The 17,261-nt window shown below is 37.7% G+C and overlaps 1 protein-coding gene across 1 annotated transcript in view; it reads right to left on the reverse strand.

Moving 5' to 3' along the window:
• nbeaa (neurobeachin a) overlaps positions 1-17,261 on the reverse strand; it is a 270,715-nt gene that overhangs the window by 72,403 nt on the left and 181,051 nt on the right. Inside the window, exon 31 of the mRNA XM_041260057.1 lies at positions 9,497-9,621. Coding sequence (XP_041115991.1) covers positions 9,497-9,621 — 125 coding nt within the window. The remainder of the gene's footprint in view (positions 1-9,496; positions 9,622-17,261) is intronic.

The raw sequence follows: 17,261 nt of genomic DNA on the forward strand, positions 1-17,261 counted from the left end.
CAAGCAGCAGTGTTTACGACATGTTAAATGGGTTATACCTGGGCTAAGATGCTTTTAAAGTACAGTTCTGACTTGCTTGGATTCTAAGTAGCAGACTGGTTTTCTGTTAACGCTCAGCTATTTTGGCTTTAAAAAAATGTCACTTTAACTCTTATTTCAAATCACCTTAAAAGCCTTTGGACGTGGTGGTAGCTGATGAACAGGTCTCCAGGGATAAGTGACCTCTTTTCTTTATTATAATAATAGCCCTGATTTATTGCATTTTGTACTGGTTGAACATACATGGGGACAGTTACTACTGTAGTGTAATTTTCTTCTATATTCATCAAAAGTCTTTTCTTTCCAGTATTAGATTAAAACACCATGGTTATTGACTTCATGGTCAGATTTTTCTAAATGCAGTACAATATAAATTCAACTCAAAGGTGATAATTAATACTATAATGTAACAGAATAGAGCTGTAGATTAAAGAATTATGAAAAGCAAAGTTTTCAAGTGAACAAATGCATGTACAGTACCACAGCTGATGCATGAAATGTTCAATGAGGGAAAGTTTGATATACAATTATATTAAACAACAAACAAAACAAAACAAAACAAAAAAAAAACGGTTGGATTTTGTATTATTCTTTGAAAAGCAAAGCCTGACTAAACTCAAAGTTAAGGCATACAGTGCATTTAATGGTTTTTCTACAAGCCCCCCAGTCAAAACAGAAGTGTGTTTTCATTTATCTCTGCTTTGCCCTGGCAGACCGTACGGACAACTTCATCCAGCTCCTACCTAAATATACTGACAGGAAGTCCTGATACTGGCAACATCTGGAATTCAGCAGTAGCCGACTGGGTGTTCTCTCTATAGCAATGACGTTTCACTCTCTCTGCTGCAGCTTTTAGAGAAACCCCCCCCCCCCCACACTCTTACTTCAACTACAGTACAACCACATCATTTAAGATATATTTGCAGTACTGAAATTCCCTTTTAGCCAAACACAAACCTCAGTGGATAAAGCATAGACATGAATTCAGAAGGCACGTGACCTGAGTCTTTCCTTACCAGCTTAACTGCACATGCAGAATGCAATAAAATAAAAATCAAGGGAAAGCTGACGATAAACTTGCACCACAATATACCAGCCAACAGCATTAAATTAGTCATTGAATAATTATGTATTTTATTTAGTACAGACTTGGGTAAAGCTTTTCAATACGTGGCACATAGTACAGCTACTATACGGCACAAGCAAAAATGTATTTACTATGTATGTTTTTACCTTCCTTGTAAGAAAACCATTGACATTGTATTATTTCTCCGAAAATCAGAAGTAAATATGGGGTGATTAAAACCACAATATATATTTTGACTATCCTTTGTACAATTTACAGTACACATTTGTTTCTATGTTGTTAATTTTGTCTGGTTGGGTTAACATTCTATATTCAGGGGCACATTTTTTTCTCCACAATCTACCCAGCAAAATTTCAAGCAATAAAATGCAAAATACAGTTATTTTAATTGGACTGAGCAAATAACTCTGATTTTATTTTTCAATCTTCTTTTCTTAATTTTAAAACAAACAAACCAAATTCCTACAATATGATCCAGTTGAGTCACCAGCGAGGAACAATGTTTATTTGGAGCTTACTCTGTAGCCATGAAACCAAACCACACTCGGTTCCAAATAAATAAAATACCTGCTGTGTAATTACTGAAGAGTAATACTGCCCATACACATAAACAATTTTGTTTACCAACATCTATCTATCTATCTATATATACATAGACCCACACACATGACACAATGTGTAATAATGTCATGTCCATAAGGGCCATTGAATATAATACATTAGCGAGTACCTGTTCACCAGAAATGGGACAGCAAGGACACTTGTAAGTAAAAACACTGCAGTTAAAGACTTGGATCAATATTAATGTGACTTCCATTTCATGCTTGCCCAATTCCAACAAGCTGACAATATACTCTGATTATGTGAACTGCCTCCAAGTAACAGAAAAGGTTATTAAAGGAAGAGGGAGGAAATAGAATGCACATTTTATGCTGACAGGTCTACTAATAGACAGCGCTTTTGAAGGAACCAAAAAGCGAATTTAGACGGCAGGGTATAGAAACTGAATTCTAATTAACCTTTATTCATTATTAAACAGACAAACCACAATTAAATTACACACAAATAAACCCTACTAAACTTACTAAATCAATAGCTCTATGACCTTTAGTGGGCTCATTGTATAAGCTTTGAAACCTGTAATCTAAAAATCTGCAGTTTTAAAAACATGCTGTTAAACTATGCATAATCTAAGAAACACACTTATACAGTCTGTTTCACTTCTAAAAGGTACAGTAGCTAAATGTTTCTTTATTGCAACTTTTCAAATGACACAGACTTCACTTAAAAGTAATTTTAGCTCATAGCATTTAAAATATCTGGACAGTGATCAACTCATGACAGTGATTTCTAGGAGTTCACAACAGTACTGTTTTATTTCCTAATTTAGGTTTAATGTCCCCTGTTTTAGATCCATAATGCCTTCTTGGAGTTTGATGATAAGAATATATAATGATGTAGTTTAAGATGACAATTATACTGTATTGGACTGTCAGTTTCTGATTAAGAGCAAAAAATAAATAAAAAAATCTAAACTATAGCTAATGCTAATAATGTTAACAGTGTATAAAACTGAACATGACTGTCACCAGAATGTTGTTATTTTTAAGGTTTTGATTGTTGGACTGTGTGTTGTAGATCTGTAAATTAAAAAACAACAGTTTTTTTTCCCTCAAGTAAAACCAGCCCAATGACTACTTGCCTCAAACCTAATTATTGAATAACTTTTACCCAGCATGGAATGATATATATATATTTTTTTATAAGGCCTGCTATAGAGTTTATTTCCACGCCTTTCTTCTGGGATAGTAAACTTTTACAGGATTTGTTCCCAAAGCGAATGCTGTTAAGCCGAAAGCCATATCATACACTAATATTCTTGTATTCGGTAGTCAGAAATGATCAAGTACGAGATTATCTCTGGAACCCAATTTCACTTTTCAAGGTCATATCTGGATGGTTGCACATGCTTAGATAAATCAGGTGTAGAGCAAGCCCCATCTCTGAGTAGCTCAGAAACACTCTCATCTGCCTTTCTCAGCATATCTTATTATTTTCTGCCAAATTAATTTTGCCACTGTGACTCTGTGTTTGTGCTGTGCTGGATCTGCCTGCCCTTTAGTGCAAAGCCTGATCAAACCCATTTAACTTGATGCCTTTGATTGCAGCCACAAAAAGATCTGGAAACCCAGCTCGCCATCCTCCGGTATACAGAGAAACTCCAAATGGTGCTTGACAGTCACTGTAAGTAGAACAATGCACACCAAAGCTAATGTAAATGAGGATATACATCCAGCTTGGAAAGCAAACCTTATATTCATTTCTTTGTTTAAAAGAAAAATGAGCTTTAAATACCTCAGAGTGGTGTTGAATGCAATCAAAGTGATCTTGCTGATGAAAGGAGAACTGTGATATGTTACACAATGAGGGACTGTGTCCATTTTAATCAAGAAGCACTAATGATTTTTATAGCAATTGTTTCTCTCCTGGTGCAGCTTTACCAGCTTGAAAATGCTAAATATTTACTTACATCTGTACGGTAACTGTACTCTCCATACATTTGTTTAAAAATGTTTTATGATACATTTGCATGGTTTACACTCTTTTGCACATGTATTTGACCTTGATTTATTGCTTTTCCAGCAATGCAGATCCCCAAGCCTTGACAAAATGCACGTTTCTAAACAAGGATGAACAAGTAATGATTATTCAGGAGGTTTTTACATTTATTTGATCTTAATATATGTCGTGCCAGTCTTTTGAATGTCACTCTTAATCATGATGTTCTTTGACATCGTTTAGAGAACTATATTGGTGTTTGTGGCACTGCTCTTCAGTGATTCAAGTCCTACCTGTTTAACAGAAGACTATTTCTTACCATAGGTGGCTATAGGTCTGATGTTAGCTTAGTTACTGCTGGTGTCCCTCAGGGCTCTGTCCTGGGACCTTTTTTATTCAGTATCTATAAGATCCCTCTCGGTCAAATAATTTGTCGTCATGGCATTAGTTTTCATTGCTACGCTGATGACTAAACCTGATCCTGTTTTAGCTGTTTCTCTCCTTGACTGAAATTAAAACTTGGATGCAGCAGAAATTTCTGCAATTAGAGCTCATGCTATTGTGTTCTCTGCACCAGCTGTGTAAAGCTGGTAGTTTTAGTTTTGTCATTGATGAACTTGAGATTAGTCCTACGTCTGAAGTTAAAAATCTAGGTATTAAACTTGACTCTGTGTTGTCTTTTGAAGCCCACGTTAGAAATATCTGTAGAGTATCTTTTTTTCATTGCTAACCTTAGATCATCTTTGTCAATCATTGAAACCGATACATGCTGTGGCAGGCTGGCAAGTGGAAAGAGGCCCAGAGACAGACTGCAGTTCAAAAAAATAACTATTTTGTTATAAATAAACACAAAAATGAAAGGGCACAAGGGCCAAAACAAAGCAATTTAAACACAAAGAAAGACAAAAAGCAAAACTTACAAAAATAACAATTTCCAGGCTGGGCAATGCCTTCACTGGATTCAAACTTTCCAAACAACCAAAAAAACCCAACCTGCTTCCTCAGCTCCCTCTCTCCAAATGAGAAGCAGAGGCCTCCTTTTATATCAGGTGGCTGGGCGCTGATTGATCGTTAATCAACCTAATCAACTAATCAACCCCAGCCACCTGAACATAATAAACCCAGGCAGGTAGGGGAAGTTAACCCCATCCCTGCCAATTTAAAGGGCAGAGCTTTGCTCTGCCACACATGCCTTCACTTCATCAACAATTTGACTACTGTAATGACTTGTTTGTGGGTGTTTCCACTAATGTTCAAAATCTGCTGCTCGAGTTTTAACAAGAAAAAGAAAGCATGCCCATATATAACACCAATTTTAGCATCTCCACTGGTTACCAGTTAAATATAGAATTGACTTTAATATCTTGCTGCTGATATTCAAAACCTTGAATAGCCTGGGTCCATCTTGCATCAAGGATCTGCTTTGCTGCTACATTCCCCAACGCAACTTGCGGTCAGCTAAAACGATCTCCTTTCCGTGCCAGGAATAAAATTACGAACTATGGGAGATCGTGCCTTTTGCTCTTTGTCCCCTTGTCTTTGGAGCTCCCTTCCAAGGTCTATCAGGGACTCAGAGTTTGTGTCTATGTTTAAATCGAGCCTCAAGACTCATTTTTATACATTGGCTTATTGCACTGCATATTTTATATTGTATTTTTTATGTATTTTTATGTATTTTATGTTTTTTTTTAATTTAAAGCGCTTTGGGATTTATTTTAATGAAAGGCGCTATACAAAATAAATATTATTATTATTATTATTATTATTATTATTATTATTATTAATAATCAATAGAGACGGCTAGTTGTGACTAATTGAAAATTGTCCACAGGGAGCAAAGTTGAGCCCATCACATTTTCACTGGTGACCTCTCTACTTTTTCGTTTTTTATGTTAAAGGTTTGGTTTTAACAAACACATACTCTATTTAGTATGGCCACCATCGTCAACTAAATGTACAGTTCATGACAACACTGGGAGGGTTTGCTCTATAATTACATTGCAGTACTTGCATACAAGATCCAAAATATTTCCACTTGCAAGTACAGAGCCACTTTGAAAGCAAAGATCTGCCCTCAATCACTTTTCAGCATCAGACTGTGAATGTAACATAAGAATAAACCAAATCCTTTTCACATGGCAACCACATACATTATTCAGCTCATTAGAATCACCAAGAGGCACATGGTCTTCAAGTTCTCAATCAGATGGATTTTGACACAAGCGACAAGCAAATCCATACAAAGTAAAAGATAATGTTCAATGTTCCCACCAAAAAAAACAAAAAAAAACAAAACAAATACTGATAAGCAGTTTGTTTTCTGTAAGCCATTTTAAATAGTAAAGACATAGTGCTTCGGTCATCCGTGTAAATCAATGTTTTTTTAAATATGAATCCTAGAAAAAGGGTGATTTAGAAGAACTATATTGACTTGAATGCATTTTTGCAAGACCTTACAGGTCTCAAGATGATATAATTCAGTCTGATTGGGATAAGCACCTCCTTTGTAATTTAAATATAAAATGTTTTTTTTTTTTTTTTTTTTATTTTATTAGTGAATGTTATTTTGTAGTGAACATTCTTATCTGGTTCCTAGTTAAATCCTGACACCGTCACTTCAGTTCCATATACTTGAAATGAGTATAAGGGAAGTATTAAGAAAAGTCACAAAGCATGAATGGTTGCATAGTCTTTTTGAAAGGGTCAGCTGCTAAATAATTGGCTGTTCATTTTCCAAAGGATCAATGGCTATATAATACACTTTAATTGCCACGCATTTTCAGTAAGGTCACTACTGTATTCTAAGTGCTATGTCACAGGATTAGAAATCACATGGGGCATGGAAAACAGCATTGAAACTGATTCAAAGCAATGCAACATATTCATGATCAGTCATATCCGAATGTTTTAAAGTATTAAAAAAGCGAATGATTCCAGTGAGGAAATTTGTACACCTATATTATATATACAGGGCATAGCTTGGAATAGATTTATACTGAGGCAAATCTACATCAAAGCAATATAAGTCGCTAACTCTTTTTACCCAGTGACCTTGGATGATGTTTGCAATTTCATGACACTTTTAAACAAATCTCCCAGCAAAAACACCACCAACCTAAAATGACTCTATTCACACTGTTAGAAATATGTGATATTAAAAGGACAAGAAGAATATAACTTATAAATATGAATAAGTGGTGACACTGATGCTACAACTGGAACTGGTAGGACTGGTGCTGCTACTGCTGGAACTGGTAGCACTGGTGCTGCTACTGCTGGAACTGGTAAGACTGGTGCTGCTACTGCTGGGACTGGTAAGACTGGTGCTGCTACTGCTGGGACTGGTAAGACTGGTGCTGACACTGCTGGAACTGGTAAGACTGGTGCTGACACTGCTGGAACTGGTAAGACTACTGCTGACACTGCTGACACTGCTGGAACTGGTAAGACTGGTGCTGACACTGCTGGGACTGGTAAGACTGGTGCTGACACTGCTGGGACTGGTAAGACTGGTGCTGCTACTGCTGGGACTGGTAAGACTGGTGCTGACACTGCTGGGACTGGTAAGACTGGTGCTGACACTGCTGGAACTGGTAAGACTGGTGCTGGTAAAGACTGGTGCTGACACTGCTGGAACTGGTAAGACTGGTGCTGACACTGCTGGGACTGGTAAGACACTGGGTGGTGCTGAAGACTGGTGCTGACACTGCTGGGACTGGCTGGGACTGGTAAGACTGGTGCTGACACTGCTGGGACTGGTAAGACTGGTGCTGACACTGCTGGGACTGGTAAGACTGGTGCTGACACTGCTGGAACTGGTAAGACTGGTGCTGACACTGTTGGGACTGGTAAGACTGGTGCTGACACTGCTGGGACTGGTAAGACTGGTGCTGACACTGCTGGGACTGGTAAGACTGGTGCTGACACTGCTGGGACTGGTAAGACTGGTGCTGACACTGCTGGGACTGGTAAGACTGGTGCTGACACTGCTGGGACTGGTAAGACTGGTGCTGACACTGCTGGGACTGGTAAGACTGGTGCTGACACTGCTGGACTGGTAAGACTGGTGCTGACACTGCTGGGACTGGTAAGACTGGTGCTGACACTGCTGGAACTGGTAAGACTGGTGCTGACACTGCTGGGACTGGTAAGACTGGTGCTGACACTGCTGGGACTGGTAAGACTGGTGCTGACACTGCTGGGACTGGTAAGACTGGTGCTGACACTGCTGGGACTGGTGAGACTGGTGCTGACACTGCTGGGACTGGTAAGACTGGTGCTGCTACTGCTGGGACTGGTAAGACTGCTGATAGTAGTGCTAAGACTGATCAGACTGCTGAGACTGTATGATGCCATGATTAAACACTGATTTATAAGGCTTTACTTTAAATAGAGTTTGTCAATCCTGCTATGGCCTGATCTATTGAAACGCTGTAACACTTTCTCCTGGGACAAGTCTCTGTGGACATATGGCAGGGCAGGCCATTCAGTCTGTGTGTACCCACACTGCTCCGAGAGCAATCAAACATATCGAATACATACATGACATGCACTCAGTTAAACTCTTAATCGTCATGAACAGGGACCCTAGGAATCCGTTTGCAGCGGAAAATACAGATTGTCTCTGTGCTGTCCGAGAAGTTTTAGTTTTACACTTGGGGCGGGGCAAAAAACATGCAAGGCTTTTTTTTTTTGTTTGTTTGAAAACCAAACCAATACAATTATCATACATAATCATCAAAGCAGACAATGTTGCTTTAAATGTACATAAATAAACTGCTTCAGTTGTACAGAGGTCAAGGTTGAACAAGGCACGCTGTCACATTCATGCTGGAAGTGGAACGTTGCTGCACTTCAGTATCCAGTGTGTTGTTACCACTCAACAAGCTGTTTAAATATACCTAAAACTATTAAAAAGAATAAGAAATTACCAGTATTAAAACAGTTAAAACAGTACTTCCTTGGATTCTTCTCTCTAACGAAAGTTAGGAAAATAACTTGTTTTTTTTTTTTTTTTTTTTAACTGATGTTGCCAAATAGTGAATTTGCAAATAGAATTACCTACAATTCTTTTAGCCCATCAAATACAAGACATGAAAAGCACTACAGCTATGAATTGTTATATCAGGGGAGGGGGAAGGCATTGCCATTGGGCAAGAAAAACACTGACTTATGAAAACATATCACAACTAAACATCACATTGCACAGGTCTGTCAGCAGAAAAACAATATTAATGTAAGAAATACAATCACTAAACATGAGTACTCATAGTTATCTTATTCTGAAAGAAATATGTTACAGATTGGAAAGTGTCAGTAGTGGCTAGCTTCATCTTTGATAGGCTGTCAGAATGTTTGCATTGGAAATTAAAACTGGTATTCAGTATGTTGCAATACAATTGTAAATGTTAAGTTAAAACAATTTTGTACTCATAATTAATTTGATGAAAGCAAACATTTTAGCAACCTGTTAAACTATCAAAGCCTGAATGCTTATAAAGTGTAGTGTAGTTACAAATAAATGGAATGTCGCTTTTTGATTGGTTAAGTATTTAAGTTAAAATACCGAATAGTGAATAATTTTGGGTTGCGGGTTCATTATTCCTCTGTTCATTTGGGTCGCCAATAAAAACGTTTGGAAACCCCGATAGAGTACTGACACCTCAGAACATTTTGTAGTGCAGTACACCCACACACACACACACACAGATTTTCCTACAATGATGTATTGTTGCTACTTAATCTATGGCAGGGAAATGTGCAGAATTAAAATCAATCTATTTAGCAGAAATGCAAAGGCTGCTCACTAACCATAATCCTCCACTGCTTTCAGCATGACTTCCGGGTGGGTGGACCCAAAGGCATTGCGCACAAAACGCCGTCTCCTCCTCAGGTCATCTTCCCAGTAGTCGAGGCGCCAAAAATCATGCAGTGGGCTGCAAAAAGACATAACACACACGTTAGGAGGCATAGCTCAGCATGGGATGTCTTTAAAGATAAACATATTACTCATTATCCCTTATTTAACTCTCATAACAGTGGGTGGGTTACACAGTATTTTATTTAGCATACTACGGTAATCAAACAAATTCTGTCATTTATTTAACACCATCACAGCATTAAGCTGTTCAGCCAAGCCTCTTTCACAAGGCAGTACCAACTGCTCAAGACATAAATCATAGCAAGACCATTAACAAATACAGCATCAAATTACAAGTATAAATGGCACAGCTTGCTTTCTTTTTACTGTGTTTTTAACAAGGCTAGTAAATCAAACGCGAGAACCTCAATGCAAACAGCAGGCAGTTTAATGACCAGGGTTTCTCTGCAGATGAAACCTGGAACTATAAAATACTGCCCCACTTGCACATGTGGAACCATGATTAAAATAACATGTTGAAATATTCATTGAAATTATTCCCTAGCCCCCCCCCCCCCGAATAACCAAAAGAAATTAGCATTTTTATTAATTATTAATAACATTGAATTACAGCTCAAAATAAATTTCAGCATGTGGTAACCATCTTTGTAAATTATTATTGCAAAGAACTTGGATCCTTTTATTGCTTGCAGTTAACGCAAACCTTTAAGTAAAATGGGCCAACATCAGGTTACAAAGTGCTTCCCTTTTCAAGTGTTCTTCAGCTTGGAGACATTTCAAAGGTTTAAACCTTTTTGTGTTTAAAAAAAGGCTGGGTTGGAAAGACCTCAACCAAATCTACGTAAAGAAACAAACATATGTCTAAAAGCAGAGCATTTACAAGAGAAGACAAAATATGAAATAATTAGGTTTTTACTTGCATGATTAACTTGCTATATCACATTACAGAGAAGAGGAGTTATAAAATACAATAAAGTCAGTAGTAATTAAGACCAAATTCAAATAAGACAAATACAGTGAATAATTACACTTGAGAGTGATATTAACTAAGAGCAGTTACATTTATTGTAAAAATATTTGCTCATAAGAGTAAATTCCATTAAGAGCAAGTAGCAAGTACAATACATGGATACATTTCAATTAAGAGCAATTACAAAAGAAATGTGAATACAGTTACCTTTAAGAGTAAAATCAACTACAAGACACAAAAATAGTTATAATTGAGAGCAGTAGTAGGATACAGCAAAGTGTGGACCAGTTAAGTGCAAATAAAGGGGTGATGCAAGTACTGATACAACTGGGTGCCATATAGTCCAGCAAAGGGTTATGTGGTTTACAGTTGCTGGTGTGTCTTGAGGAGGCGCCTGAAGTTTGTCAGGGACTCAGAAGTCCTGATATCCATGGGTGTTTGTGGTGGGGGGGGGGGGGGGGGGGGGGGGGGGGGGGGGGGGGTAGCTAATCTGAGGAGCGGAGGGGGTGGGAGGGAGTATAGGGGGAAATAATAGTCTGGAGATATGAGGCCGAAGAAAGGTTGAGACAGCGATAGGCAAGTATAAGAGTTTCAAAATGGATGCAGGAGGCGATAAGGAGCCAGTGGAGGGAGCGGAGCATCGTGGGAGAATGAGGAATGGAAAAGACAAGGTGAGCAGCAGAGTTTTGGATGAGCTGGAGCGGATGAATAGCGGAAGCAGGGAGGCTGGCTAAGAAGGAGTTGCAGTAGTCACGGCAGGATATTACCAGGGCCTGAACTAGCAGCTGAGTGGAGTAGTCAGTGAGGATGGGGAGAATTCTGCATAGGTTGCTGAGGAAGAAGCAACAGGAGCGTGCCAAAGAAGAGATGTGCTGCGAGTAGGAGAGAGAGGGGTCGAGGGTAACACCGAGATAGAGAGATCAGTGGTGGGGGAATATTTAGTGATAAACGCTAATGCCAAAGTTGGTGTTTTGGAACTATGTTCATAAATATTTTTTATTAATACTGATATTTTTCTCATAATAAAAGTAAACGTATTAAGCTTTTTTTTTAGTTAAATATAATGATTAGGATTATAAAAATGTATATTCCTGTCATTATATTAGTTCACAAGCATTGTTGTTCCATGTCGTTAAATATATTTGGAAGAAATCTCCCAGGAATTTATTTTGCTTTGCACCTTCATGCACTGATTCCAAGAAAGTCTGGCAGACCCCCCTGGGCTACACCTGATTTTCCAATTATCTTGGAACAATAAATATTGTGTGCATTGACCTTAAAATGATAGTACTACCATCCACTAACTTAATTCTTACATCCACTCGGAGACTATGAGTGTTTTAAACTTCAAGATGTGATGACCAAAACAGAAAAGGACACAAAGTGAAGAAGAAGAAGAAGAAGAAGTTCTTCAGACAACTCTGATATCTAATACCCACCCAGTCCAGGTAGCTTATTACCTCTACTTGTTCTCTTTGTTACGGAGTAGTATTGCTTTAAATACCTCTTTGAATCCCTGTTGTAGTTAAAGTAAAAAAAAAAAAAAAAATAATAATTTAAAAATCTATTAAAAAAGGAAACTGCAATTTCATTATTCAACCACAGGGTACATTATGTTCTGTGCAAAAACTGCAAAAATGAAGAAAGAATATCTTTACTAATTTCATTACTGCTCATCTCATCATTGCCTAGTCCCACTTCCATTTCTACCATTTTCTACTATGTCCACAGTTTCAGTTGATAAACATGGTACAACAAACATTAATGTTCTTCTGGAAACAGCACAGGGCAGGACAGGAAGCATATGTCTGTGAACCTACATTGAGTAGTTGGCTTGTACACATGCAGGACAACACACTGTATGAAATACCAGTTTTTATCCAACATGTTTGCATACTGCTATCCCATTTTATATTTTTACAATTCAGGAAACATCAAGATTCAGACAAAAGAAACCCATAAAACAGCTTCTCCTTAAACACAAACGACTAATACCTTAAGAGGCATTTACAAATGTGAAGGAATCCCAAGCACAGATTTGACATGCCCAGCAGAGTTAAGTCCTTAGCTACCAGTTACGGATGTTATTGTGTACCCAGTTCCAGCATAATATTCAGTCAGTCTAAACAGATTAAAGTGTTATACTGGATCAAATCACAAAAGCTACCTCCTGTTTCCCTGAATAACATATCAGCAAAATTCAGAAACCAGCAGTCTCTGGAGACTTATCACAGCTCACAGGGGATATAGCTGATTTTCAGTTTAACAGCCATCGAGAGTGAATGTGCATCTCTGTATGTATGTGCTCAGTAAAATGAAAGCCACTGTCACCACCAAGCGTGGGAGGAATAACTGAATGGCAAATTCTTTAAGGAATTGAGTGCAATAGTATATTTCAGATTCAAAATAATATTGTTTTAACCACTGAACTGATATTTCATCAATAGCTTGGACACTACTGTACGTTTCTTTAGTCTTACTCAGATTACCTGACAGTGGAATAATGAAGAGATTATAATAGAACAGATCCACAGCCATGAGCTACAGCAAATGGAAAGTCTTTCAACACTGCAGGGCAGTATATATAGCTTGCGTATCCTCTTAGTTTTGTCCACTTACACAACGTGTGGTGACATTTTACATTCATCATGGATATTGAATAACCTTTAAGAAAATCCCATTCTGATGTCACAATCAACATTTTTCTTCATTATGAAACAATGCCTTTGAGTTTAGTGTGTGTTCCTTTTTAACATGTTATATAAAATAAGATATTGCATGGTTCAATATGTGACAGTACACAAAAGTGAGGATTTTGGAGCTTTCAATTAAACCGATATACACTACCATATTCTCTTTTGTGGTCAACACTGTCCAATTTGTTCAGTCCCCAAATAGACATCATTAACATGCATAAAGCAAAGGGTGGTCCTGCTGTGAAACACAGAGGTTAGAGAGCCACATGGAAACCGCTAAAAACAGGCAGCATGACAGACGTCTGACATTAAGGTTATTATAATGTGCAGCACACAATGGCTGGAAAGCTTTTCATTTCTAATACGATTGCCCCAAGGCTTTACTCCTGCACTGGGTCAAGTTAAATGTGGCACTGAGATAGTCCAGCCTCGCACATGCTGTTCGCTCTGTGTTAACAAGTTTTACCACAGCTTTGGCCCTCCTTTCCCAATCAAGTCAAAGCTAACCATACATGCGTCTGGAACCTATTACTTTCACCTTATGCTGGTGGTAAAATAAATATATCGGATTACTTTAGAATAGCATTTCGCTCGCTATGTAGAGGTTTGAATGGTAGCGGTTTCATATTTTAAGTAACCCTATGTACTTGGATGCAAGTATATCTGTGTATAATACTTAGAATGCTAATAATGTACCTAAACTTAATTTTAAGCTAGTTTGTAGACAGAACGGATGCAAGGTTATGTAAGTGTTTGGGTCTAAGACCCTGCATGACCACACAGCTGTATTGGAAACTATGGGAAACACCTTCTATGGCTGGATGGAAACAGAGAAAAACATGTTGGCCAAGGAGAACGCTGGTAAGAATGTTCTCAGGCATTATTTTCACTTTGACTCAGGTGAAGTCAAGTTCCTGCCACAGGTCTTAAACCTAGAATGTAAGTGTGAAACTCAGGTGGAATCCTAGTAAGCAACGGACAATGAGGAAAGTGAAAATGAAGCAAAATTATATTATCTACCAGATTGGGGCACTGGTGCCCAATGTATAATTGAATAAATCACCATATTTTTTGCATCATGCTCTATATCAGTAACAGAAAAGTAAAAGCCTATTTTTGATTACGAAGCAACACTGGTGTTTTTAAGATTGGGACCTCTTCATACACAAGTGCAGGTTTTCTTGGTTCTTTCAGTCGCCATCAATTAAATGATTAAAGATTTGGTGCCGCGGAGGAATAGGAGATCCAAGTATGTCAACCCTCATCGGATTAAACATAAAAATCAATGTGCTGCTTTGTTGACCTTTATCGCTAATGCACAGGTATAACATTTCAAAATTGCAGCTCTGTTAAAATAACATTTACACTGTGGGCTATTAAAACACAAAGGTAGCATTCATGCAACATCGGGGTTTTGTCAACCGTTTTTGTACGTTCTTTACTTCATAAAAGGCAAGTTAAATGAGAACAGAAAGCAAACTTAACAGAACATCTTTTTTTCAAAGCCAACCTGGCTTTCAACTCTATACAGCAATCAGTCAATACATTAGGAAATCTTGGCAAACTGAAAAATATTATTTGGATGCTAAAAAATGAATTTTATGTGCTGATTGTTTAAGGGGTTTATAATATATTTAATACCCCATTATTTTTCTGAGCATTAGAGGTGATTATTTTGGAATATCTGTAACGGTCCACATTGAATTTCAAAACCCAATAAATCATGCTCTTCATAGCTCACCAATGACAGACTATTCATCAGCGTGGCAATCTGTAGGAATAATTAGCTCTCCTGACTTTCACATTCTACTTACCAATCGTACACAGTGACAAAAAATGTGGAAGTCAAGCCTCACGGAAAGCAGACAAAATGTATTAGTGGCATTGCCCATCAATCACTGAAATGGATTTCAAACTGCATTTTAAAAGCTAATTTGCTAACACTGATAACCAAAACCGTGAGTAAAGGACTCTCCGTTTTCATTTATTGCTACTCTTCGTTTTAAAGTGCTTCATGATAAATACAGAAAATGTTTAATGTGCATTTAAATATGTTCACTTCAGTTTGTTATTTGCCTTGCCCTCTAACCCTCCCCTACATTGCTTACTCAATATACATAGAGAGTTCCACAGACGCCTTTGCAGAATAAAGTAACATTTGAAAGCCATAGACCAGAACAGAATCAGCACAAGCTACTTTCATCTGATGTAATCCATTAAAATAAATATTTACTTGACATTTGCATTGGGTTCCTCTTAATTGGCACAGTGCTGTCTATATCATCGTGAATATCAGTCTCATAATGCACATTTCACGGTTTCTCCGACAGTCAGGCAACAAAAACCTCATACTTCTATTCATTCCCATGCAAATAAAATATTGAAGCGTTTGTCTCCAGCAGCTACTCTCCCAGAGTACACCAAGGTAATTTTTGATGAATTAGGAAGTCAAAAAGGGATGTGTGTGTGTGAACCCCAGTTCTGAATACCATCCTCCGGGCCATTCTGCTTCCACTTTCACAACAACAGGCATTCAAAACTGCTTGTGCTTAATCCACACACTGAGGTACTGGCCTTAATTCAACACAAGTTCCTTTTAAAAGGGCGCACCACGCAGCATGTGTAAAATAATGCATACTTGACTCCTACAGCAGGAACTTTGACCCTGGGGGTGTTTCGTGCCTGAAAGGCTCTGTTTTAAGTGCTCTCTTTCATATCTCAAGTCCTGCTTAATAAAGACCACAAGCTGAAATTGCCATTTTCACTCAAATTACATCTATTAGGATGGATTTATTAGTTGGTCTTCAGGATCATGAAATAACAGTTTTCAGCAGTATTAATTGTTGGAAAAGAATAACACACATTAAAAATCTACAGCCTAAATAACAGTTTCCACAGAAACTATTAATTTTTTTCCTATTTCCACTAGTGCACGGCTACAATAGAAAATGTGTTTTTATAAACTGTATGCTGGTATTGTAAGGAAAAGGTGGGATGTTGTGTCGTTGTGCAGACAAAGTTAATTTCATCTCCTCTCACCCTTTTTTTCCCATCCTCGCCTGTATCATGACTGCTCTCTTTCTTCCCTACACTTTAGCAAGCAATGGCCGGGTTTCCATGCAGCTTAGAAAGTTGTTACTCTCTCTCCACAGTCATTATTTATGTGACAAGCACATATCACACTATAGTGCGCTTCTACGTCATTGTACAACTTTAAGGGGTGTGTAAATCGTCTTCTCACACTAAAACAACATACAATTGACCAAAAACTTTTGCATGGAAATATCTGCAAGTCGTCCATTATTCTTTCAAGACTTCAGCACTGCAAGTCCCATTTGTAATGTAACCTTGAACAACTTTCTACTATACGTAAAGGCTATACCACCAAGCAATCCTTTAATATCTGCTGGGAGTAGCCATGGCTAGTTTCTTTGACCAAATAGTCAAACATAAGGGTACAGTAAATTGGGGTTTAGATACCTCTTCATTCACTATTTTTTTTTTTTTTTTTTTTGTGATTTATTGCTATTTGACTCATAAAATTCTAGTCCTTTATAGTTTGGTTACTTTATAAGCAGCGTTATAAAAATATACTGAATCTACTACAAATAAAATAAAAAACTGTGTTCATGCTTTTACACTTTTGTTATCTTCGTGTTTGGTGATCGGAAAGCCAACTGCTTTAAGCTTAGACTTTTCTGTACCTTAGCTATAAGATGCACTACACTGCACACTAGCCTTAAGTGGTATCTATCATGGGTACCTACCAAGAACAGAAAAGTCACGCTTCTACCCCTATGTATTAAATTAGCATAGCTGGGAATTGGCATAGCCAGTGGCTTTATTATAGCTACATGCTATCGACACCACCAGGCTTTAGAGTCCACCCACTGCTAAAGTAAAATCTCTTAAACCAAATTCATTGAGGAAGATTTGTTTTTGAATAATGAAAACATGAAAAAGAAGAAAAAGCTATTGGTATCTCTAATTTGTTCAAGAAGACAGCTTAAAATTAGCTTGCTGTAAGAC

The sequence above is a fragment of the Polyodon spathula genome, chromosome 9 (genome assembly GCF_017654505.1).
Source record: "Polyodon spathula isolate WHYD16114869_AA chromosome 9, ASM1765450v1, whole genome shotgun sequence".
NCBI classification, from domain to species: Eukaryota; Metazoa; Chordata; class Actinopteri; order Acipenseriformes; family Polyodontidae; genus Polyodon; species Polyodon spathula.